The sequence below is a fragment of the Megascapheus bottae genome, chromosome 23 (assembly GCF_031878675.1).
Source record: "Megascapheus bottae isolate mThoBot1 chromosome 23, mThoBot2.hap1, whole genome shotgun sequence".
NCBI classification, from domain to species: Eukaryota; Metazoa; Chordata; class Mammalia; order Rodentia; family Geomyidae; genus Megascapheus; species Megascapheus bottae.
In genome coordinates this window covers 27,537,316-27,556,652 of record NC_143531.1, presented here as the reverse complement: position 1 = coordinate 27,556,652, position 19,337 = coordinate 27,537,316, and the positions used below count along the sequence as shown (strand labels likewise).

Sequence of the window (19,337 nt, the reverse complement as noted above, 5' to 3'; positions counted from 1 at the left end):
CATGTCTGTCTGTACCATGTCTTCTATAGGTGGTGGTGGATGCTTGGTAATCTCTAAAGTGGGGATCCTGGAACATTCTAGAAGGAACCGCTAGGAGTCAGAGCTACATTGGCTTCGAGCCTTGTGACAGCCTCGCCCTCCTCCCCCTCACACAGAGCCCTCCCTGGGAGCTGGCCGTGCAGCCCCCACGGGGCCCACCTGGGGTGTGTGGACAGCCTCAGGCCTCTCCTTGAGATAATACTAAAGCAGACGCCAGCATCTCTAAAAACAAAACAAAGCAACACCTGCAGAGGCTCTCTTTCTAGGCTGGGAAAAGATGAAGATAGAGGCCTTCCTTTAATTCATGGATTCCTTGAGTTGTTGTCAGGAATTTTCTTCAGTGTGTCCCCTCCCCAGGTCAGGCATCCCTGCACTTCAGTGGGCCTTATTGCTCTGTTATCTTCCCTCCTCCATTCTCCACAACCAATTCTGTAGAATTCTCCACAGTCCTTTCTGATAGTTTTGTCCAGGAAACTAAGTTTCTTGATTTCTATTATTTGCTTTATGACAGAAATAAACATTATAGTGTATAAAGAACTTGAGCCAGCTCTCAGTGTGTGCTGATAATACATAGTCCCAGTACCAGAATCAGAAGATGAGGGACCATGCAGGAATCAAAGAACTCCCTCTGTCCACGGCCCTTCAAATGGATGGCCGGAGCTAATGCATTATAGGAAAGCGTCTAACAAACTGAAAAGGTCTGAAGCCTGCGTCTTCATGATCCTAAGAAATGGCGGTCTGTAAGCAACTTGACAGGGTGGCGTCAAGGGCTGGGGGCGGGGACTGTGGTGACCCCTGGACCACAGCGGATGGCTGCTGCTTGGCTGCCCGCCCTGGGCTCATTACCTGCTCAGCCAGAATCTGCTGCTGTTGCTGCTGCTGCTGCCTCTGCTCCCGCAGAAACTGTTGCTTCTGCTGCTCCATCAGCTGAGCCCGCTGGTCCATCAACATTTGCTTCATGATGGTGGCCTGGGGCTGGCTGCCCAGGAAGCCCGGACCCACAGGGCTGCCTCCAGAGACCATGGCACCAGAGCCTGGGGGCACGGAGGACTGCATGGGGCCGGTGGCCCGGGGAAGCCCAACTGGGTGCTGCTCCTGTGGGGACAACAGGAGGAGATGCAGGTTGATTCCAGAGGGACCGTTTAAGTCGTAGGAGTGGATCAAGGCTCTCGATTAGATACTGACAGACAAATGATGGCAGTTCTCAAGGACTGATGCTTGAGGAGTCTCGGTAAAGTGTGAAGATGTATTCATGGAGCCCAGGGGACACCCTGGAGAAAGGATGTCCACAGAATCTACAGCAACCCAGCAGTGCAACTGGGAGGAAAAACATAGCTGGCCATGACCCAGCTTCTAGACACTTCTGCCGATCCCCCTCTGAACGCTCTGCAGACACTTCAAGCGACCGCTGGGACACGGGGAGTGGCTCTGGGGCTTCACTAAGCCAATGGCTCACACAGGACACAACCAGCTGCACGGCGCTACCATGGTGAGACCGGATATTAGGAAATGAATGTGATCGTTACATTTATCTACTTATTCACTTATGTGTCTAGGCGGTTCTGGGAGAGGGAGGCCATATTTTTAATGGCAATAGAAAGATCCTGTACCAGACACAGTGCCCCAGGAGACCTGAGCCTACCAGACGCTTGACTCCTGCAGGGATCCGCAGCCCCACCCCAGCTGCCTGCTGTCCCAACTTCCTTCCCCCGGAAAGCTTTCTCTTCACCTTGGGAGACAAATGCCGAGGGACCTCACAGGGCAGTCAACAGTGTCCGCTGACGTTGGCCCAGCAGCGGGAAGACCGATTGCCGGGCTCTTGTTTCTTTTACGTTTTCCAGTTTGGGTCAGGAGGAGGGATTTGGAGAGAAAATGGGACACAGGGAAGAGACGGGAGGGACAGGGCTGATTCCCCTCTGTGCACTTTAGTATTCCATGCGTTGGCTCCTCATAGCTGGTGTGCGGCACGAGCGGCACGAGTGGGAAACTTGGTTTTCCCAGCTCCCGCTCCCCGCCCCGCAGCCGCCCGCGCTCTCCCCGGGCCACCGGGCAGTTGGAGGCCCGGGAGAGCTGGGAACGGCGGCCCAGTGAGCCCGGCGCCGGCGGAGGCCCGGCTCTCCCGGAGAAGGCGGGCGGGGTCCGCGGGCGCGACGGGGCCCGCTGGGGGTGAGGCCCGGGGCGGCACGGCCCGAGCGCGGTTCCCGCCTGCGCCCGGCTGCCGGTCCCGACGGCGGACAGCTGGTGGCGGTGTCGCCCGGCCACCCGCCGCCGGCCCGGGCCCCCGCGCAGGCCCCGCCTCCGCCCCTGCCCCGCCCCTGACGCCAGCCCAGCCCCCTGCAAGGCCCCGCCTCCGCCCCGGCCCCGCCCCCTGCGCAGGCCCTGCCCCGCCCCCGCCCCACCCCGAAGGCCTCGCCCCCGCCCGCCCCGCGCAGGCCCCGCCCCCTCCACGCCCACCGTCCCTGCCCCGCCCCTGACGCCAGCCCAGCCCCCTGCGCAGGCCCCGCCTCCGCCCCGCCCACCGCCCCTACCCCGCCCCTGACGCCAGCCCAGCCCCCTGCGCAGGCCCCCGCCCCCTCCACGCCCACCGTCCCTGCCCACGCCCCTGACGCTAGCCCAGCCCCCTGCGCAGGCCCCGCCTCCGCCACGCCCACTGCCCCTGCCCCGCCCCAGCCGCCGGCCCGGGCCCCGCCCCTCCCACCGGCCCCCCAGCGCAGGCCCCGCCCCCGGCTCCGGCCCCGCCCCGCCGGCCCCGCCCCGCGCAGATGGCTCAATCAGGCCGCGCGGGGCGGACGCGGAGCCCGGCGCCCCGCGCCCCGCGTGCCGCAGGTAGCCTGGCAACCGCGGCGTCCTGCCGGGCAGGTGGAGCGTGGAGTGTGCCCGGGTGGTGGACATCACCGCCGCCGTCCGGAAACTCCGGGAGACGGCTCCGCGGGGCCCACCGACGCCCGAAGGGGGGGGAGGACAGAGGAGGAGGGGCAGGCGCGGGGACCGCGGGGCCCGAGGGGCGCAGCCGAGCCCGGCCGCGGTGACCCCGCCGCCGCGGTCCTCCGACCTCTCCACTCCGCCCCGCTGCCCGCCAGTGCCCAGGGAGAGCAGCCGCCCAGCAGAGACCCTGCCGCCGCGGCGGCCCCCGGGTCCGCCGGGAGCACCGGGACCGCCGGGAGCATCGGGACCTCCGGGAGCACCGGGACCGCCGGGAGCACCGGGACCGCTGGGACCTCCGGGACCCCCGGGACCCCGGCCCCCAGCGCGGGGAAGGTGAGGCCGGGCCAGGCCTGTGGACGGCAGGAAAGCTGGAGAAGTGAATGCACGGACTGAAAGATTTACCCCCCCCATCTGTTCCACACCCCCCCCCCCCCCGTCTCAGTTCCATCCATGTCCCCCATATCCGACCTGTGCCCAGAGTTCAGATCCCCTGGGCACGGCAGGGGCAGAGCTGCACCACAGGGCCAGGCAGCCGGAGGAGGACAGGTTCCAGGAGCCCATCCAAGCCCACCGACGCGGCCTCAGGAGACCTGGCGAAGGGAGCCCCAAGATGCGAACCCCCACCCCACCCCTTCTGGGCATAGGGGCCTGGGAAGGCCGCGTGCAGAATCTCAGGAACTTAAAGCAGCACCAGGCCCAGGGACTGCTAGACCTGTACATTCCCAGGGCTGCTTTTGGGGGGTGGGGTGGGGTGGGGGTGTTTGGACCAGCAGGCTAGTTGTTTAAACAAAGCATTCCTGAGTGACAGAGCAGCACCTGTGCCAAGATCAGATGGCAAGCCAAGGGCAGGGCTACCTAGGTTTGGTTGCAAATTCTTCAGATGGAAGCAAACTCCCCATTCCTTCCCCAGGAGTGCTGAGGGCAGCAGTCACTGCGCTGGGGAGGCAGGGAGCCAGCCCTGTGCCACTTTTGCCCAGCGGGCATTCCCCAGGGCAGAGCCCGGAGTGGAGTCACTGGAGGCCCTGCACTCCCCCAGGTGTGTTCCCCACACAGCTCCACAGAAAGCCCGGAGTTCCTCAGATACCGGCCGAGTTTGAGCAACCACCACACGCTGCCAGATGCGCTTACCTGTGTGATTAGAATCATTTTGTTGATCAAACCCCAAAGGATAACTATTTAAAAAAAAAAAAAGCAAAAATACCAAGTCCCTCTGGCTCAAGCCTGTAACTCTGGCTTGTTGGGAGGAAGAGATAGGGGATCAGGGTTCAAGGCCAGCCTGGGCATGAAATCCACAAGACTCCATTTCAACCCAGCCCAAGGTGGAGCAGGGGCTCTCACTGGCCTCTCCTGGCTGGGGTGGGGGGGGGGGGAGGAAGCACAAGTAGAAAGCCAGCCACTGAGAGCGGCTGAGACATAAAATGAGATGTATCTCGAAAATAACCAACACAGAAAGGGGAAGAAACATGACTGAAGTCTCTTCACGGCTCAACAGCTTGCCTGACACCGCACAGCTAGTGGGTTCTGACTTTTCCCCCACCAGAAAAAGGCATCTGGTCCTAACTGACCGGACCTCCCGGGGGCGGGGGGGGCAGTAAAAAAGGAGATGGGAAGGGGGTACCAACAGACCCGGTATAAAAGAGGTAGAAACTCTTTGGGATCAAAGAATGAAACTTAAAATTGGGATGCCCTCGTGGTGTCAGCTTCAACATTTGAAGAAAGGGCATGAGATTAGTTCATCCAACCAAAAGCCGAGAGAAGAAACAAAACAAATTCCCTCTGAAGTCCATCCAGTGTCGGGGGCAGAATCATGGCTTCGGGATGGGTGTACCCGGAAAGACTTCCTTTGTCTAGATTAAGTTTTCCTTATAGCTTGGATCACGGGCCTCTCATGGTGATCCTCTCCTCCAAGCTCCTTGTTCACTAGAATACTAGAGAAGGTTGGTTTGGCGAGTCAGGCATGGTGGGACAGGCCTGCAATCTCAGCAACCGGAGGCTGAGGCAAGACGATCTCCAGTTCCACATCAGCCTGTGTGCATCCACCTTTTGGTGACCTGGTGGGGGGTTCTAGAACACATGTTCTACAAACCCTGAGGGTGAACGAGTTCTCAGAAATGCAGCCTGGGTGCTGGAGGCTCACGCCTGTCCATCCCCACTACTTAGGAGGCTGAGATCTGAGGATCCCGGTTCAAAGCCAGCCATGGGCAGGAGGGTCCATGAGGCTCATATCTCCAGTTAATGAACATACAGCCAGAGGGGAGCTGTGGCTCAAGTGGTAGAGTGCCAGCCTTGAGTGAAAAAGCTCAGGGTCAGTGTCCAGCCCCCCCCCCCCCAGCATGAGTTTAAGCCCACATTCACACACACACACAGCATGATCACTGAGAAGCAGTAACAGGAAAAGGAGGAGGAGGAGGAGGTGGAGGAGGAGGAGGCGGCGGGCAACATTCAGCATTCGTGCCCAGTGGCACCCCTGTAGATATGTTGAGGGGTGGCCTCTCACCACCACAATGTATGCAACATTGCATTTTCCATGCTCCTCAGTGCATTGTCGGCAGGCTGCACCCTGCTGAGCCAAGCCATGGAAGCACGAGAGACAGAAAGTTCCAGCTTGCCTCATGATTGCAACCTGCAGTTTGAGACCACAGTTACAATGCACAAGCATCTGCCAATGAGGCTGTAATCGAGTGTAGGGTCCGACCAGAGAGGGAAGAAGGCCCTGTGCGGAGCCCAGACGAAGGGAAGGGTGAAGGCCTGGCTGCCAGGTCACTGGAAGCGTCTGGCGACAGAGCATGAGAGTTCCATTTGTTCCTGTCTTCCATGTAAATCACAGTGTCCTCCTGAGTCCTTTGTTGTGTTTAATTCTACCACCAAAGCAACTTGAAACTGGCTAAAAGTTCGTTAGTGGTAACAGCTGAGGCTTGATTAAATGAATTATGGTACATCTATACTCTGAACACTGGACAGCCAATAAAACATCACAGACTGATCACACAGGAAAAAACCCTTCAATATCTAGTAAGAAAAAAAACACCCTATAATATCTATTTCATTGAGAGAGATGAAATAGAAGCAGTTTCTAAAACACCAGATACAAGATGAAAAGATTAAGAGGTTCTTTTTATGGTCATTTCAGATTTTACATTATGAATGTATACTAATACATATTTATTATTATTATTTTGTGCTGGTCTTGAGACTTGAACTCAGAGCTTGGACATTGTCCTTGAGGTTTTGTGCTCAAGGCTAGTGTTCTACCATGAGTCACAGCTACACTTCTAGCATTTTGGAGCTCACTTGTGTAGAGCTACCCCGCTGTCTGCGGCTTTCCCCACTCCTTGGGAACCAGAGTGCAGCCTCAGCTGGGCCTTCAGAGTTCATAAACAGAGTGATGAAGAAGGCCCCTGGCCTCACTCAGTCTTTTCCACGAGCTCTCAGAAGACCCAGGCCAGTCGGGCAGGAGGCCAGAGGCTGGTACCTCCATCCTCTGCCAGCCCAGACACACGCTGAGGAGGTGGAGGTTTCTCCCTAGCTTTACTATACATCTATTGCCTTTCCTCTACACTATCTTTCCTATACGATGTCTCTCCTCTATTGTAGCGTTCATATGCAACATCATTCCTCTACAACAATAGCCTTCCTGTACAGTATCCACTGCCATTCTCTCTGTGGATTGTAAGCGGGGAGGGAGATGTCTTAGACATTGTCCACTCAGCTGCTAGGGAGATATTTTCCTGCACCCCGGCCTGCCCCCCCGCCTTCCCACCCTTCCACAGAAGCCGTCAAAGCCGATGCTGCACGTATGGTGCTAGGCCTGCCCTGTGCTGAGCTGGGATGTGGGTCAATGCTTCCATTTATAGACAAGAGCCGGCCTTCGAGGTCCAACGAGCTCTCTGCAGCAGCCTCCACCAGATGGGGAAGGAACAGCCAGCTGGAGACCCCGGGCTGCCTCCATCACTTCCAGACCCCTGGACTGGGGTGGTGACTGGGAGACCAGCCTGGCCCTGGCCCCATCAGAGCCATCACCCTCTTCGCTCTCATGTCCTCCCTCCTGGTGGACGTTGCCAGAGGGGTCAGGTCAGCCTGCCCTGCTGGCCCTCTGACGCCAGACCTGTCTGGGGCAACCATTTGATTGCCTGTGAGGAGGGGCCCAGCACCCCAAAGGTGTGGGGGGGCAGGACAGTAGGGGGTGTGTGAGGAGGGCAGGCCTCAGAGGAGGACAGGACAAAGTCCAGAAAACAGTGACAGTAGCTAGAGATCATGGACCGGGCCTTTACACATGAAGGGTTTTGGCCTACCATCTGCTGGGAGGGGAGCAGGTCTGGGAGAGGGGCACAGGGAGTGCCAGAGGCAGGTGGCAGGCCCTGAGCGGCACAGGCCACAGCGCTGACCCCACAATGTCCTCGCCTGTTAACATTCTTCAAACTAGGGTTCCCAGACTCTGAAACACACGATCAGACTGGAAGACAGCACCTATCTTACTACTTCACATGTTCCCTGTTACCAGATCACCTCAGCCCACATGCCCATTATGCTTTCAAAATATCCTCTGCACATCCTGAGAGGGGTCTAATTTCACTGTCTTATAGGTTTTCCTTTTAACTCTATCAGCATTTCGACATTTCACAAACACACCCTGAGATTCCAAAACAGCCCAAGAGACCCAGATCTTTCCTTACCCTGGAGAACACTTAGAGGGAAAACTGGAATTAAAATAGTCTTAGAACTATAGAACAGGCCTAGAACCCTGGCTGCTTGGGAGGCAGAGATGGTCTGAGGCTAGCCTGGGAAGGGAAGATCGGGAGATCTCATCTCAATCCACAGTTGGCCATGATGGTGCATAGCTGTCATCTTGGCTCTCCTGGAGGCTGAGATCAGGGTTCCCGGCTAGACCAGACAAGACAGAAAACGTCTGTACGACTCCAGCGGACAGAGAAGTTGAGCATGGTGGAGGGACCTGCTATCTAGCATGGAGAGAGTCTACTTAGGAGGCATGAGGCCCAAACAGGCCTGAACAAAAAGGAAGACGATATCAAAAGTAACTAGCGGCCGGGAGCGTGGCGTGGAGGTAGAGTGCTTGTCTAGCATGCGCAAAGCCCTAGGTTGGATTCCTTGGTACCACATACTCAGAAAAAGCCGGAAGTGGTGCTTTGGCTCAAGTGGTAGAGTGCTAGCCTTGAGAAGGCCCAAGGACAGGCCCTGACTTCAAGCCAGGACTGGCAAAAAAAAAAAAAAAAAAAAAAAAAAGTACAGCGCAAGGGGATGGAGGCGTGACTGGAGTGAGAGTATCCTGCCTAGCAAGTGTGAAACCCTGAGTTCAAGTCTTAGTACCATTAGATACAATTTTTTTTTTAAAGTCTTAAAGGCAATAAACGTAGCCCAACTGCACTGCTTCCCCCAGACTAGATAACCTGGACTTAGACCAATCAGAAGCCATTCTGAAGGCACAGGCTCCACTCCTCTCTCACGGCACCTGAGCCTCAAGGCAGTCGTCTGCCAGGGCCTTGTGAGTGGCAGCTCTTAATGGCACACTCCCACCCTGCGATTCTGAGCTCAGACGCTCAGATCAGGAAGGGTGACCATGCCAGCAAATACCCGACCAGGGCCACTTGCCTGATACAGGCCAGGGGTCTAGACTCACACTGGGGGCCTTTGCCTTGCACGGGATGTGCTTCAACCTTGCACCCCCTTCTCATCATCTCAGAGAACCTTCACAACAAAAGCAAACCAAAGAAGTAAATGCTGGCTTGCTTCACAGGATCAAACCCCCATGGGAACGGAGTGTGGACAGCTTCGCCCTGGGTTTTATGTGGGGTGGGAGGCTGTAACTTCAATATGTCGCTCAGAAGCAAGCACACAGCAAATACACACCAACACCAGAGCACCACAATCTGGTGGGTGCCATGCTTCATCAGCTGCTAAGGCTTGCTTTCAATTCAGACAGATGCCCCACTTCCTTCATGGCCCATGGGTCACCAACACAAGGGAAGTCCTGGTTCCTTGACCAGAGATGCCAAGAGAAGTACCTGGTGGGAGCGGAGGCTCACCTCCTCTGAAAGCTCAGCACTGGGCAAGGCTGAAAAGGTGTTACTACATGCTGGGGGTCTGGAAGGGCCTGGTAGTCAGCCAGGAGGAGCCAGTGGCGAGCATGGCTGGAGCTGCCTGGTGGGGGAGCTGGGACCCTGGTCGCTGGGTCAGTCTGGCTCAAGCCACTGGGAACTCTCTGGGTCTACAGGCCAGGTTCCCGCCCAAGGGTGGCTCTCCAGGGCTCTGTAAAGGGGATGTGGATTGGGGTGAGGTGAGCAGGAGGAGGGCAGGGAGGATGGAGAGCAGCCACCTGCAGAGAGGGAGGTCACCATCCCAAGCTGAGATATTTTCTAGGGTGCAGGGAAGATGAGCTCCCAGGTGGGACTGGCCACTGGGAGGCCGAATGCAGGAGAGATGTCTGACTTAGCCAGGGAGAGCAGAGCCAGAAGAGGCTCTTAGGAAGAGGAATAGAAAGTATTGTCTAAGAAGATTAAGTGCATGCCAGGGAGAACAGTGATGAGAATGGGCTGGACAGGATGAGGGGGTTGGCAGGGTTAGGAGGCAGAGGGGGGGCAATGCAGCCAGGAAGGATGGAGGGAAGAAGGGAAGGAGGGAAGAAGGGAAGGAGGGAGGGAGGGAGACAGGGAAAGAGGGCAGATTGCCTTCTCATTGTAGGAACTGAAGAGGACAGACATGTTACCTGCCAGAAAGACACATGGATGCTAAAGGGCTACAAAGACGTCCCTAAGAAACACTATGACCATGAACTAGCGGCCACTTCTGTCTGGAGGCTTCAGTGCAGCCATATGTATTCCTTCCCTACCTGTCCTCTGTTTTCTCCCATCCAAGAGAAACCCTGCTCTAGCCCTAGAACCCCCCGTAAAGCTCCCCACAGACACAGTCCCTGTCTCCTTTCGCTTATGGATTCTGGTAACTGTCACAGGGTGTGGGGCACGTGATCAGAGAAAGATGGGGAGACACGAGTCTGTCACATGTGTGAGAGGACTTGACACAAAGGCCGTGTTGGTGCCGCACAATTTGCCTGAGCAATTCTGGACACATTCTGTTTTTACAAGTGACGCTCAAGTATGGGACTCAACAGGAGCCCTCGCTCTCCGGATGCATAATGCAGTTTGGAACCACACGGTAATTATTTGAGTTACTCTGCATTCCCACCGTCCTATTATCTTGGTCTCCCCCTGCAGCAGGGCTGAATAAGAACACCCCCTGCTCCCCGACCCACCAGGCACAATTCCTGTTATCTGAAGTCAGCGGAAGGAGAGGAGATGGCAAGGAATGGTGAGCAGTTCATTAGTGTGGATGGATTATGCATGTTGCCAGTGTCAGGGAATCTGGTTGCCCCCTAAAGTGCCAACAGGATGCCATATGCAGCCATGAAAACCGTGAGAAACTCGGAGGGCTCTGGAATTTCACTGCATGGCTGCCCAGGGAGCCTGAGCACGGGACGGGGTGGAAAGAGAGAGGGGCAACCCCCCAGTAGCATTTGATGTGGGCATCTCTGTGCCCAGCCTACAGCTTCAGTGGAGTGAGTGGAGGGCGGGGAAGGTGAGCTTGTCTGGACAATGGGTCTCTGGTCCTTAGTCCTGAGTTTCCTGCCTTTGCACTAACTACAATGAAGGCTCTAGAAATGGCCTCTTCTTTATCCCTTGGAGCTGGTGAGCCTTAAATCCTCTTCAAAGAGGAGAGCTACCACTAAGCTCTTTCTCCACTACCCTGTGTCACAGGACAAGATTCTGCACCCTGGAATCTGTCTCTCCTTTGTTCCCGCCGTCGTGCCATTCTGTACCCTGAAAGAAAATAGATGCAATAGGGAGTTGGGCTCTCGTTAGGCTTAATTAATTTGTTTGCATATGTTACGTACACAGGGTTTTTCCTAAGACACTGTCTCTAAGTGCCTCTGAGCCATTCCCAGGCCCCAGGCCTGGCTCTCCTACTTGTCCCTCATCCTCTTGATATGGAGCAGGAAGAAAGGCTCAGAAGAATGGTTTATTTGCTTTTACATTCTGATTCCTACCACCTTCCCCCCTCTAACCCCCTGCCGACCGGGCTAGCACTCCCAGGCTAGCACTCTACCACTTGAACCACAGCTCCACTTCAGACTTTTGTTTCTTTTGGTGTCAAGGAGATATGAGTCCCATGGACTTTCTTGCCTAGACTGGTTTTGAACTGGGATCCTCAGATCTCAGCTTCCTGAGGAACGAGGATCACAGCAGGCATGAGCCACTGGTGCCCCCTTACAATGGTGTCTCAGACTCGGAATTCATGATTGATCTGTTCCCATTCCTCGTGGGGTAGGCATGCCAGGTCATGTTACCACTACTGCCTGCCTGCCCCTCTCCCTGGCTGCCTCCCTCTCTCTCTCCTTCCCTCTCGTTGTCCTTTCCTCTCTCCCTCTGTCCTTCCCTTCCTGTCTCCCTCCCTCCTTCCATCTCCCTCTCTCATTTCTCCTTTCTTCTCTCCCTCCTTTTCTTCTTTGGAAATGGGATCCAGGGCTTCGTAAATGCTAGGCAAGAAAACACTCTACCATGGAGTTATATCCGTAGCCATCTTTCTGTATTTTTCTAAATGATAGTTAAAAAACAAACCCACAAACAACTGTACCACTTAGTATTACAGATGTTTCTTCCGAGTCAGCATGTGTATAGATAAGGGGTAATGCATTAAGCAAATGTGCACAGGACTAGCACCTCAATCATTTTAGAAGACACAAAACTAAAGGCAAGTAATAGTTTTCAGGGGGAAAATGTCCCTCCACATTTCCAACAAGAGCTTTCTAGCCTGATAATACTCACGTCACAAACCACTTCCTTGTGGTGACACAGGCAAGAGCTCAAAGAGGAGAAGAAAATGGGACGGTGAAGTTGTACAGGTTAGACAATTTGGGGGGGGGTATCTTTTAGTTCAAGATAATAGGATACACTACAAATGTGAGGAATTTATTCTTCCTGTCTTCAACAAGATTGACTAGTCGAGTCTAGTTCAGAGGCCTGACTAGTAAAAATCTGATTTACAGAATCTGTAGGTGGCACATGACTCCTATTTTTCTTTTTTCTTCCTTATTATTTTTACTGTGGTAATAATAGATAACATAGAATTTAGCATTTAAACTATCATTGTATAGTTCAATAGCATTAAGCACATTCACAATGTGGTATAACCACACTGTTTCTAGAACTTTTCCATCATCCTAAACAGATGACTTCATTGCAAAGACTTCCTTTCTTTACTGTTTTCTTTCCAGTAATCAATTAATTAACTTTGCCAGGGACATTTGACTGCTATTATACAGGTTTAGAAGGAATGTGACATATGCATGATGGGAAAAATCCAGACAGAAAGTTAAGGTCAGTTCTAGAAGGTGGTGAGAGAGCTATTATAGACAGTCCTTTCTAACAGGGTTTTAACCATGAAAATAAAAATATAACTTGACAAGATGTCTGGAGGAAAATGAGGCAACTCTAGACTTTTACTATTCCTTCCCTACAAACTTCCCTGAGGCCAAGGACAGAATTAAACAGTGTGCAAGGATACTCAAGATAAACAAGCCATTAAGCCATTGGAGTCTGATCAATTTGGGTGTTCTGTCCATCAATCCAGAGGTCCATCTCTCTGTCCTTGCCTGCATCTACCTTCACCGAGCAAGTGTTATCACATGCCAAGTACAGTGCTGGGCCCCAAGGCTACTGAGCTTCACAGCTACTGTCCAGCTCCCAAGTAACTCCTGTAGCAGGATGGAAACTAGGAATTGTTCAAGGCGCACAGCAGAGATGACCTAAACTGTTTGAGAACTGAGATGGGGCGTGGGGAGAGGGAGTTCATGAAGCCCCTTTTCATTCAAGGCAAAATTAAGAATCAATATTGCCTAGTTTGTGAGCATACATTAATATAGATTATAAAGTTGTGAATATAATAATAGCATCTATTTAACACAAAACTATAAGGATGATTAAAGAGTAAAATGTAAAATGGCACTGTGGTAAGTCCCTGAGAAAAATCACTTGAGGAAGGATCCATCTTGGCTCATGGCTTCAGAGCACTCAGCCCCTCACTGGTCAGGCCCAGGCACCTGGGAAGAACAGCATTGCTGGAAGCATGTGGTGGAAGATGTCATCTCATGGCAGACAGGAAGTGGAGAGGGAGCCGGACCCAGAACACCCTTCAAGGACTCTTCCCAGGGACCACTGCCCTGGTAGGCCCTCCCTCCCCAAGTTCCCACAGCCTGCCCAAGTACTGCCTCCAGCTCAGGGCCAGGCTTCCACCCCCAAGCTGCGGACGAGGAACATTTCATCTTCGAAGGATTGCATGCCTATGAGTACGGTTACATAAAATATACACAGCTGCATAATGAAGTGACAAAATTATAGCTGGGTGCTACCAGCTCACATTTATAATCCTAGCTACTCAAGAGACAGAGATTTGAGAATCTTGGCTTGACGCCAGCTGGGGAAAACAAACTTATGTCCTGCACGATTCAGTAGATAAGATCACTGATTAACAAGTGTTGTCCACGCTCTCCTTTTCCTCTGCTCAAAGCCCTGTCGATAGGCATGGCCAGCCTCTGCTTTCTGTACACACAACATCCCACGCCTCCTCCCCTCCCTCTTCTGGGTGGTGAATACACAAATGCCACAGTCATTGCCACCCACCTGTCATCGGAGACTTCAGCTGTCTGCTCAGAGGCAAGGCCTCTGTGGATCATAATGAAAAGCCACACGGTCAACCCTGTGGCTGGCTTGGTCGACCAGTTGTAGTAAATGAGTGCCGGTGTGCCTTTCCTATCTCAACAGCTGTGAGCTGAGGGGAAGAGCCGCTGTCAGAAGAAACTCAGAGCATGACAGCTTGTTACTTGGTTTGGAACTCCCAGGGCCTTGGCATCTTGGACTAAACATAGTAGCCATGCCAGTACCAACTATATCCAAACTGAAATCTATTTTCCTGTTAGGCTCTTAATCAACTCAATTCAGGCTTCCAAATTACTTCCTTAGGTTCAGAGATACCATTTGTCATATCAATAATAACAAAAAAAGTAATGAGAGAAAAACAAAGAATGAAGCTTTGTTTGTTTCTCCCAAAGGTTTTCAAAGAACTTCTTGAGCTTTTTGCCAGACCTGATATGAGTGTGTGACTCAGTTTCCCGTCAGCCAGCTTCGAGCATCAACAGCGTGGGAAGAAATTCTCACTCTCAACGTATTGTTCAGTCATGCAGAATGAATCAGCAACTGGACTCAAACTCTTGCCTCTGCATTTCTGGTCTCAAAAACTGTGCTGCTTTTTCTCTCTCCAGTCTGAGATTGGGACTTGAACTCAGTACCTGACCCTTTTGTTCATTGATCAGCGCTCTACCAACTGAGCCATTCCCCATGTTCCCCTCCCTTCCCCACGTTGCCTTCTTGCTAGTTTGTTTTCTGAGCCAGTGGGTCATGGGATCCTCTTTTTCTTCCCTCTCATTCTTCCTATACACAACCAGGAGAGACTCGTTAGATTGTGTCTCTTTTCATCATCTCCCACCTCATTTCCTCCATCCAGGATGGCTGCTGTAGAAGTCATCTTCTGCCTTGGTCCCCCCAGAAGCCCTCCTCAGCAGTCTGACACCTCGGATCACCACTGAGCTCCTCTGTGCTCCCATGGTTCTCAGCAGCCCTCCTCTTGTTGTCACCTTGTTTCCACTGCTGCCCCCATCTCTCACTGGTCCCAGCAAATGACTTTCATTTGGCTGCATGTGCCTGCTTTCTCAGCCTTCAATCTTCCCGGGGCTAATTTTCTACTTTTCAGCTCAAGACTAGCACTCTTGAGCCACAGTTCCTCTTCTTTTTGATGGTTAACTGGAGATAAAAGCCCCATGGACTTTTCCTCCTGGGCTGGCTTTGAACCGTGATCCTCAGATCTCAGCCTTCGGAGTAGCTGGGATGGCAGGCGTGAGCCATGGTCATACTCACAGAGCCTGTGCAGCCACCACCTTGCTCACTGCTTCCTTTTTTTTTTTTTTGGCCAGTCCTCAATCTTGAAGTCAGGGCCTGAACACTACCTTTGGGTTTTCTCAAGGCTAGAGCTCTATGACTTGAGTCACAGAACCATATATGTGGTACTGAGGAATCGAATCCAGGTCATTGTGCATGCTAGGCAAGCACTCTACCACTAGGCCAAACTCCTGGCCCCTAATTGCTTCCTTTTTGAGCATTCAAGATTCCCTCTCCCTTTTCTTCACTGGCTTTGATGACTGCAATGGAAGTAGTAAGAAGAGAATGACATGCCAGACAGAGTAGAAGTCTGATTCCTCTGTTAGGCTGGGTCCTTTGCCATTTCTCAAAAGTTCTTGTCTTAGGCCCCTTGCAATGATGCTGTCTCAATGAATGAATGAAGGATAACAGGTCAGTGATTAGCGCCTTCATAGAACCATCCCAAATTCCTACAAGTCCCACAATAAATCAACTTGGGACAAATTCCATCTCTTTCCCTGAGGCTCATATCTAGACCATAGTTCTGAGAAGCCACAGAAGTGCTCCTTCTTCTGAAGTACATGTGGCCTGTGTCTGTACATGGAGCAGTGACTTTAGGTGTCACTATGGAATCTGAGTAGATCTAGTGTTGATTGCTACGTATCTGTGTGTTCACAGAAAGACCACTGTGCACCCAGCTCTTCACTGGACCCCAGGCACACATTTTGATTCATGTCTGGGTTTTGATCCAGCATGGCCTTTCAGACCCATGCTCTTGACATGATGTCTTTGTGGTTTACCTCAGTTCAGTCCTGCCTTGTCCAGTGGCTGGACGGTGTAATGCATGTCATCAAACACTTTGGCTTCTCTCCTGTTGCCTCCTGTGGCTATTTCCTACCAGCAGCTTTCCTAGAATAACCATTCACATATTCTCATCTATGCCATCTGCCCACTAGTTTTTCTCTTCCCCAAAGCCCTCTGTAGGATTTATATCTTCTTCAAAGCTTTCCATGGACCAAACTGAAGTATTATGGAGACTGCCAGCCTCTGACAAGTGTGACGGGTGATAGCCTTGTTTCTAGAATATCAATCACATGTTCGCAGGATGACTGAGCTGGAAGGGACCTCTGAGCAGCATGACACTGAACTCTTGATTAGAACAGACAGCTTTTGTTAGATGTCCGTCCATCCATCCATCCATCCATCCATCCATCCATCTGTGAAAAATCACACTGACTGGCCAGGAGACTGGTTCCAAACTGAACATCATGTATTTGAAGACAGATGTCCAACACATCACAATCACTCAGAGAGAACCTTCTCGCCCGCATGAGTCCTCTCTAATCCTCCATGTTCCAACTGACACATGGAAGAGAGAGATGTGTCCAGATACAATGCAGGCAGGGTGGTACAGAGCCCAACAGCTGTGACAGAGAGACAACCCACAACAGAACGGTCCAGTTCTTCCCCAGGGAAATGATATCAAGAGGACTGAGGGACAACCATCTCCTGCCTTGAATATCAGCATAGGAAAGAGCACAGAACATACAGACAAGTCTGCTGAAGCAGAGAGAGGACCAAGGAGTGCACATGGCAGGGAGAGCCACATCTCCCAGCCGTCCTTGTCCAGTCTATGCTTGCCTTGGGACAAAGCTGTTCTCCTCACTTTGATCCATCACTTGCCTCTCCCATGTCTGGCTGCTCTTAGGTTGTGCTTCCCTCCCCACTGTAGGGGTAGGAGACCCATCCTAGGTCTTATGCATAAATTGTTTTAGCAAATTGCCTTGTAGATTCTTAAAAAAAGAATGGAAGATGTCAGAGGCTATCTCTAGGATTACTGGATAATTTTGTTTTGCACTTTACCTATTTTTGTACTTCCCATGTTTTCTTTCAGAAGGATGCATCATTTTAGCATTTGGAGAAAATGCAAGAGACCTAATGTTTGTAAATCCCCTAGGACGGGGGCTGTAGTTCAGTGGCAGAGCACTTACGAGCTCAAGGCCTTGAAAAAGAACCTGCTGTGTCTGGACCGAGAAAACACTGTCTGGGCTGTGAAACAAATGATGCTAAACTTGAGGGAACAACAGAATCTCAGAATGAATCACTAGTCCACTTCTACCTACGGAGTGGAGGTGATTAAGGTATTGATTTTTGGTAAAGTTTGAGAGCAAGATTAAAGCACAGGATCTGTGGAACAACATAAGGCAAACAGGCCACTATTCCTTAGCACTGCTCATCAGTGGCTGGCCCACTGGTGCCCAGCTAAGTACATTTTGTTGGGGCGTGAGATTCACCTACCACAGGACTAAGCCTTTTTAGAATCCCCAAAGACACATTTCCTCTGGGAGGTCTTGGAGCCTCCTTCATTCCAGGCTGGCTCCAGCCCCCAGCAAAGCTAAAGAAGAATTGGGAAGGGGGAACAGAGACAGCTCTGAGCTGGTTGCTTGGGTTGCCTTGGGGGTCATCTGTGGAAAGAAACAGAATCAGGGAAGTGGCGCTGTGGCTCGAATGGTAGGGTGGTAGCCTTGAGCTGAAGAACTCAGGAACAGCGCTCAGGCCCAGCGTTCAAGCTCCATGACTGACAAAGGAGTTGGCCTCGTGGTAGAGTGCTTTTGTCTAGCATGCACGAAGACCCGGGTTCAATTCCTCAGTACCACATACATAGAAAGAAGCCGGAAGTGGTGCTGAGGTTCAAGTGGTAGAGTTCTAGCCTTGAGAAAGTCCAAGGACAGTGCTCAGGCCCTGAGCTCAAGCCCAGGACTGGCAAAAAAAAAAAAGGCAGAAACACAGGGACAAAGAGAAGAGGCTCATGGTGTTTGAGCACAGTTCCAGGACTTCTGGTTCATTCTGGAATGAGGAGAGAAGATGAAACTTAGGTGTTAAAAGCTCGAGGGAAGCTTCCATGACTTCAGTTGCCAAAATAAATAAAATGGCTTAATTAATCTAACTGAAAAAAGAAATCCTGTTCAGTACTGGATTTAAAAAAAAAGAAGAAAAAGAGACAACCCCGTGGCTGCTACCCTGTTTATCTGGCTGAGTGTTGGGCAGAGGGTATATTTAGCTACAGTGTGCCTGCAGGATTGAATCTTGCAGCGCAACAGGAAATATCTGGAGTCACAGCTAAAGATAACCCTGCATGTTCAGAAACTTACAAGCAGCTGTAAAAATGGAGCTATGGCGGGCAGGGTGCTGGAACAGTCTCTCTTTCAAACAAAAATGGCCACAGGATTGGACGCCGGGCTACCCCACGTCAAGGCAGGGAGTGGTGCCCGACTTTCTCAAAAGAGCCCAAGTGGAGCTGCTTTTGCTGCTAAGCTCATGCTGAGCAGATACCTTCCTTTCCCAAACCTGTAAGGAACAGGCGAGGGGTACAGGGCAGACTCTGAGGCTCCCAAGTGTTTTAGAAACCATGCCACAGAGAAGGAGTCATTTCCTAGCTTTGCTACTTCCCACAAATAAATAGCTTCCTTAAACAGAGTGAAGGGAAGTTGCAGTGATCCATATGCTATTATTTTTTAATAGCAGGAGACAGAAACGGAATGTTGCATACTTACATCCATGTCCTGCTGACAGCAAATCTGTTCCATCTTGGTCAGGAATGATTTATTTTTAAGCATCATTTTTGCTGGCCTCTCTTATCAGAGGCCCTGCTTACGAATGCCCACCTGGCTAGACGCATCCCTGCTTAGCCCTGGTAGAGGCCTGACCGACAGAATGAGCTACATGACGACATGGTCAAGTGTGAGCACGTGCCTCTGAGGAGACCAGCACCTCTAGCATGGCTGGCAGGTCTGACAGCCCGGTGCTTCTTCTTTCTTTCTTTCTTTCTTTCTTTCTTTCTTTCTTTCTTTCTTTCTTTCTTTCTGAGGAGGGAGCGGATTCATCTTTCGTAGCTTTGTCACTTCCCTTTCTGTGCCTTGCTTAGCTAATAAAGATCACGGCGGTGCCTGCGAAGGCTGCTGGGGAGACAGAGTGAGCAAGTGCATGCAAAGCGCTCTGTGGCTCTGAGGGAAGACATCTGGGCGCGCCTGTCACGAGGGGAGGAGACAACGTGGCTTCCAGATCATCAGAGGGGCTCCTGTGAGATGGCTGGGCTTTCTGCAGGAAAAAGCAATGTCTGTTCCCTCCTCCTCTTCCCCCACCCCTTCCAGCAGCAGGGGCTGCCAGAAATTCTCAGCCTGGCCCTCTGCTGTCAGCACCAACTGTGTTTCTCTTTCCACTCTGGAAAGCCCACAGCATGGTGGGGCCTGGGTATTGCCAGACCTAAGGCTGGTTCCCTCTGCAGCTTTGGGGAGAGAAGCGCCCTTGCCTCGGAGGCAACTGTGTCAAAGCCGTTGTGTGGGCTCTTTCTCCGCTGCTTGCTGTGTTTCTTCTAACTCTGAGAATAAAGCATGG

The 19,337-nt window shown here is 52.3% G+C and overlaps 1 protein-coding gene across 1 annotated transcript in view; it reads right to left on the bottom strand.

Annotated features, from left to right (window-relative positions):
- The window catches only part of Maml3 (mastermind like transcriptional coactivator 3), a 295,728-nt gene that overhangs the window by 8,936 nt on the left and 267,455 nt on the right, over positions 1 to 19,337 (bottom strand). Inside the window, exon 3 of the mRNA XM_090356926.1 lies at positions 886 to 1,134. Coding sequence (XP_090213052.1) covers positions 886 to 1,134 — 249 coding nt within the window. The remainder of the gene's footprint in view (positions 1 to 885; positions 1,135 to 19,337) is intronic.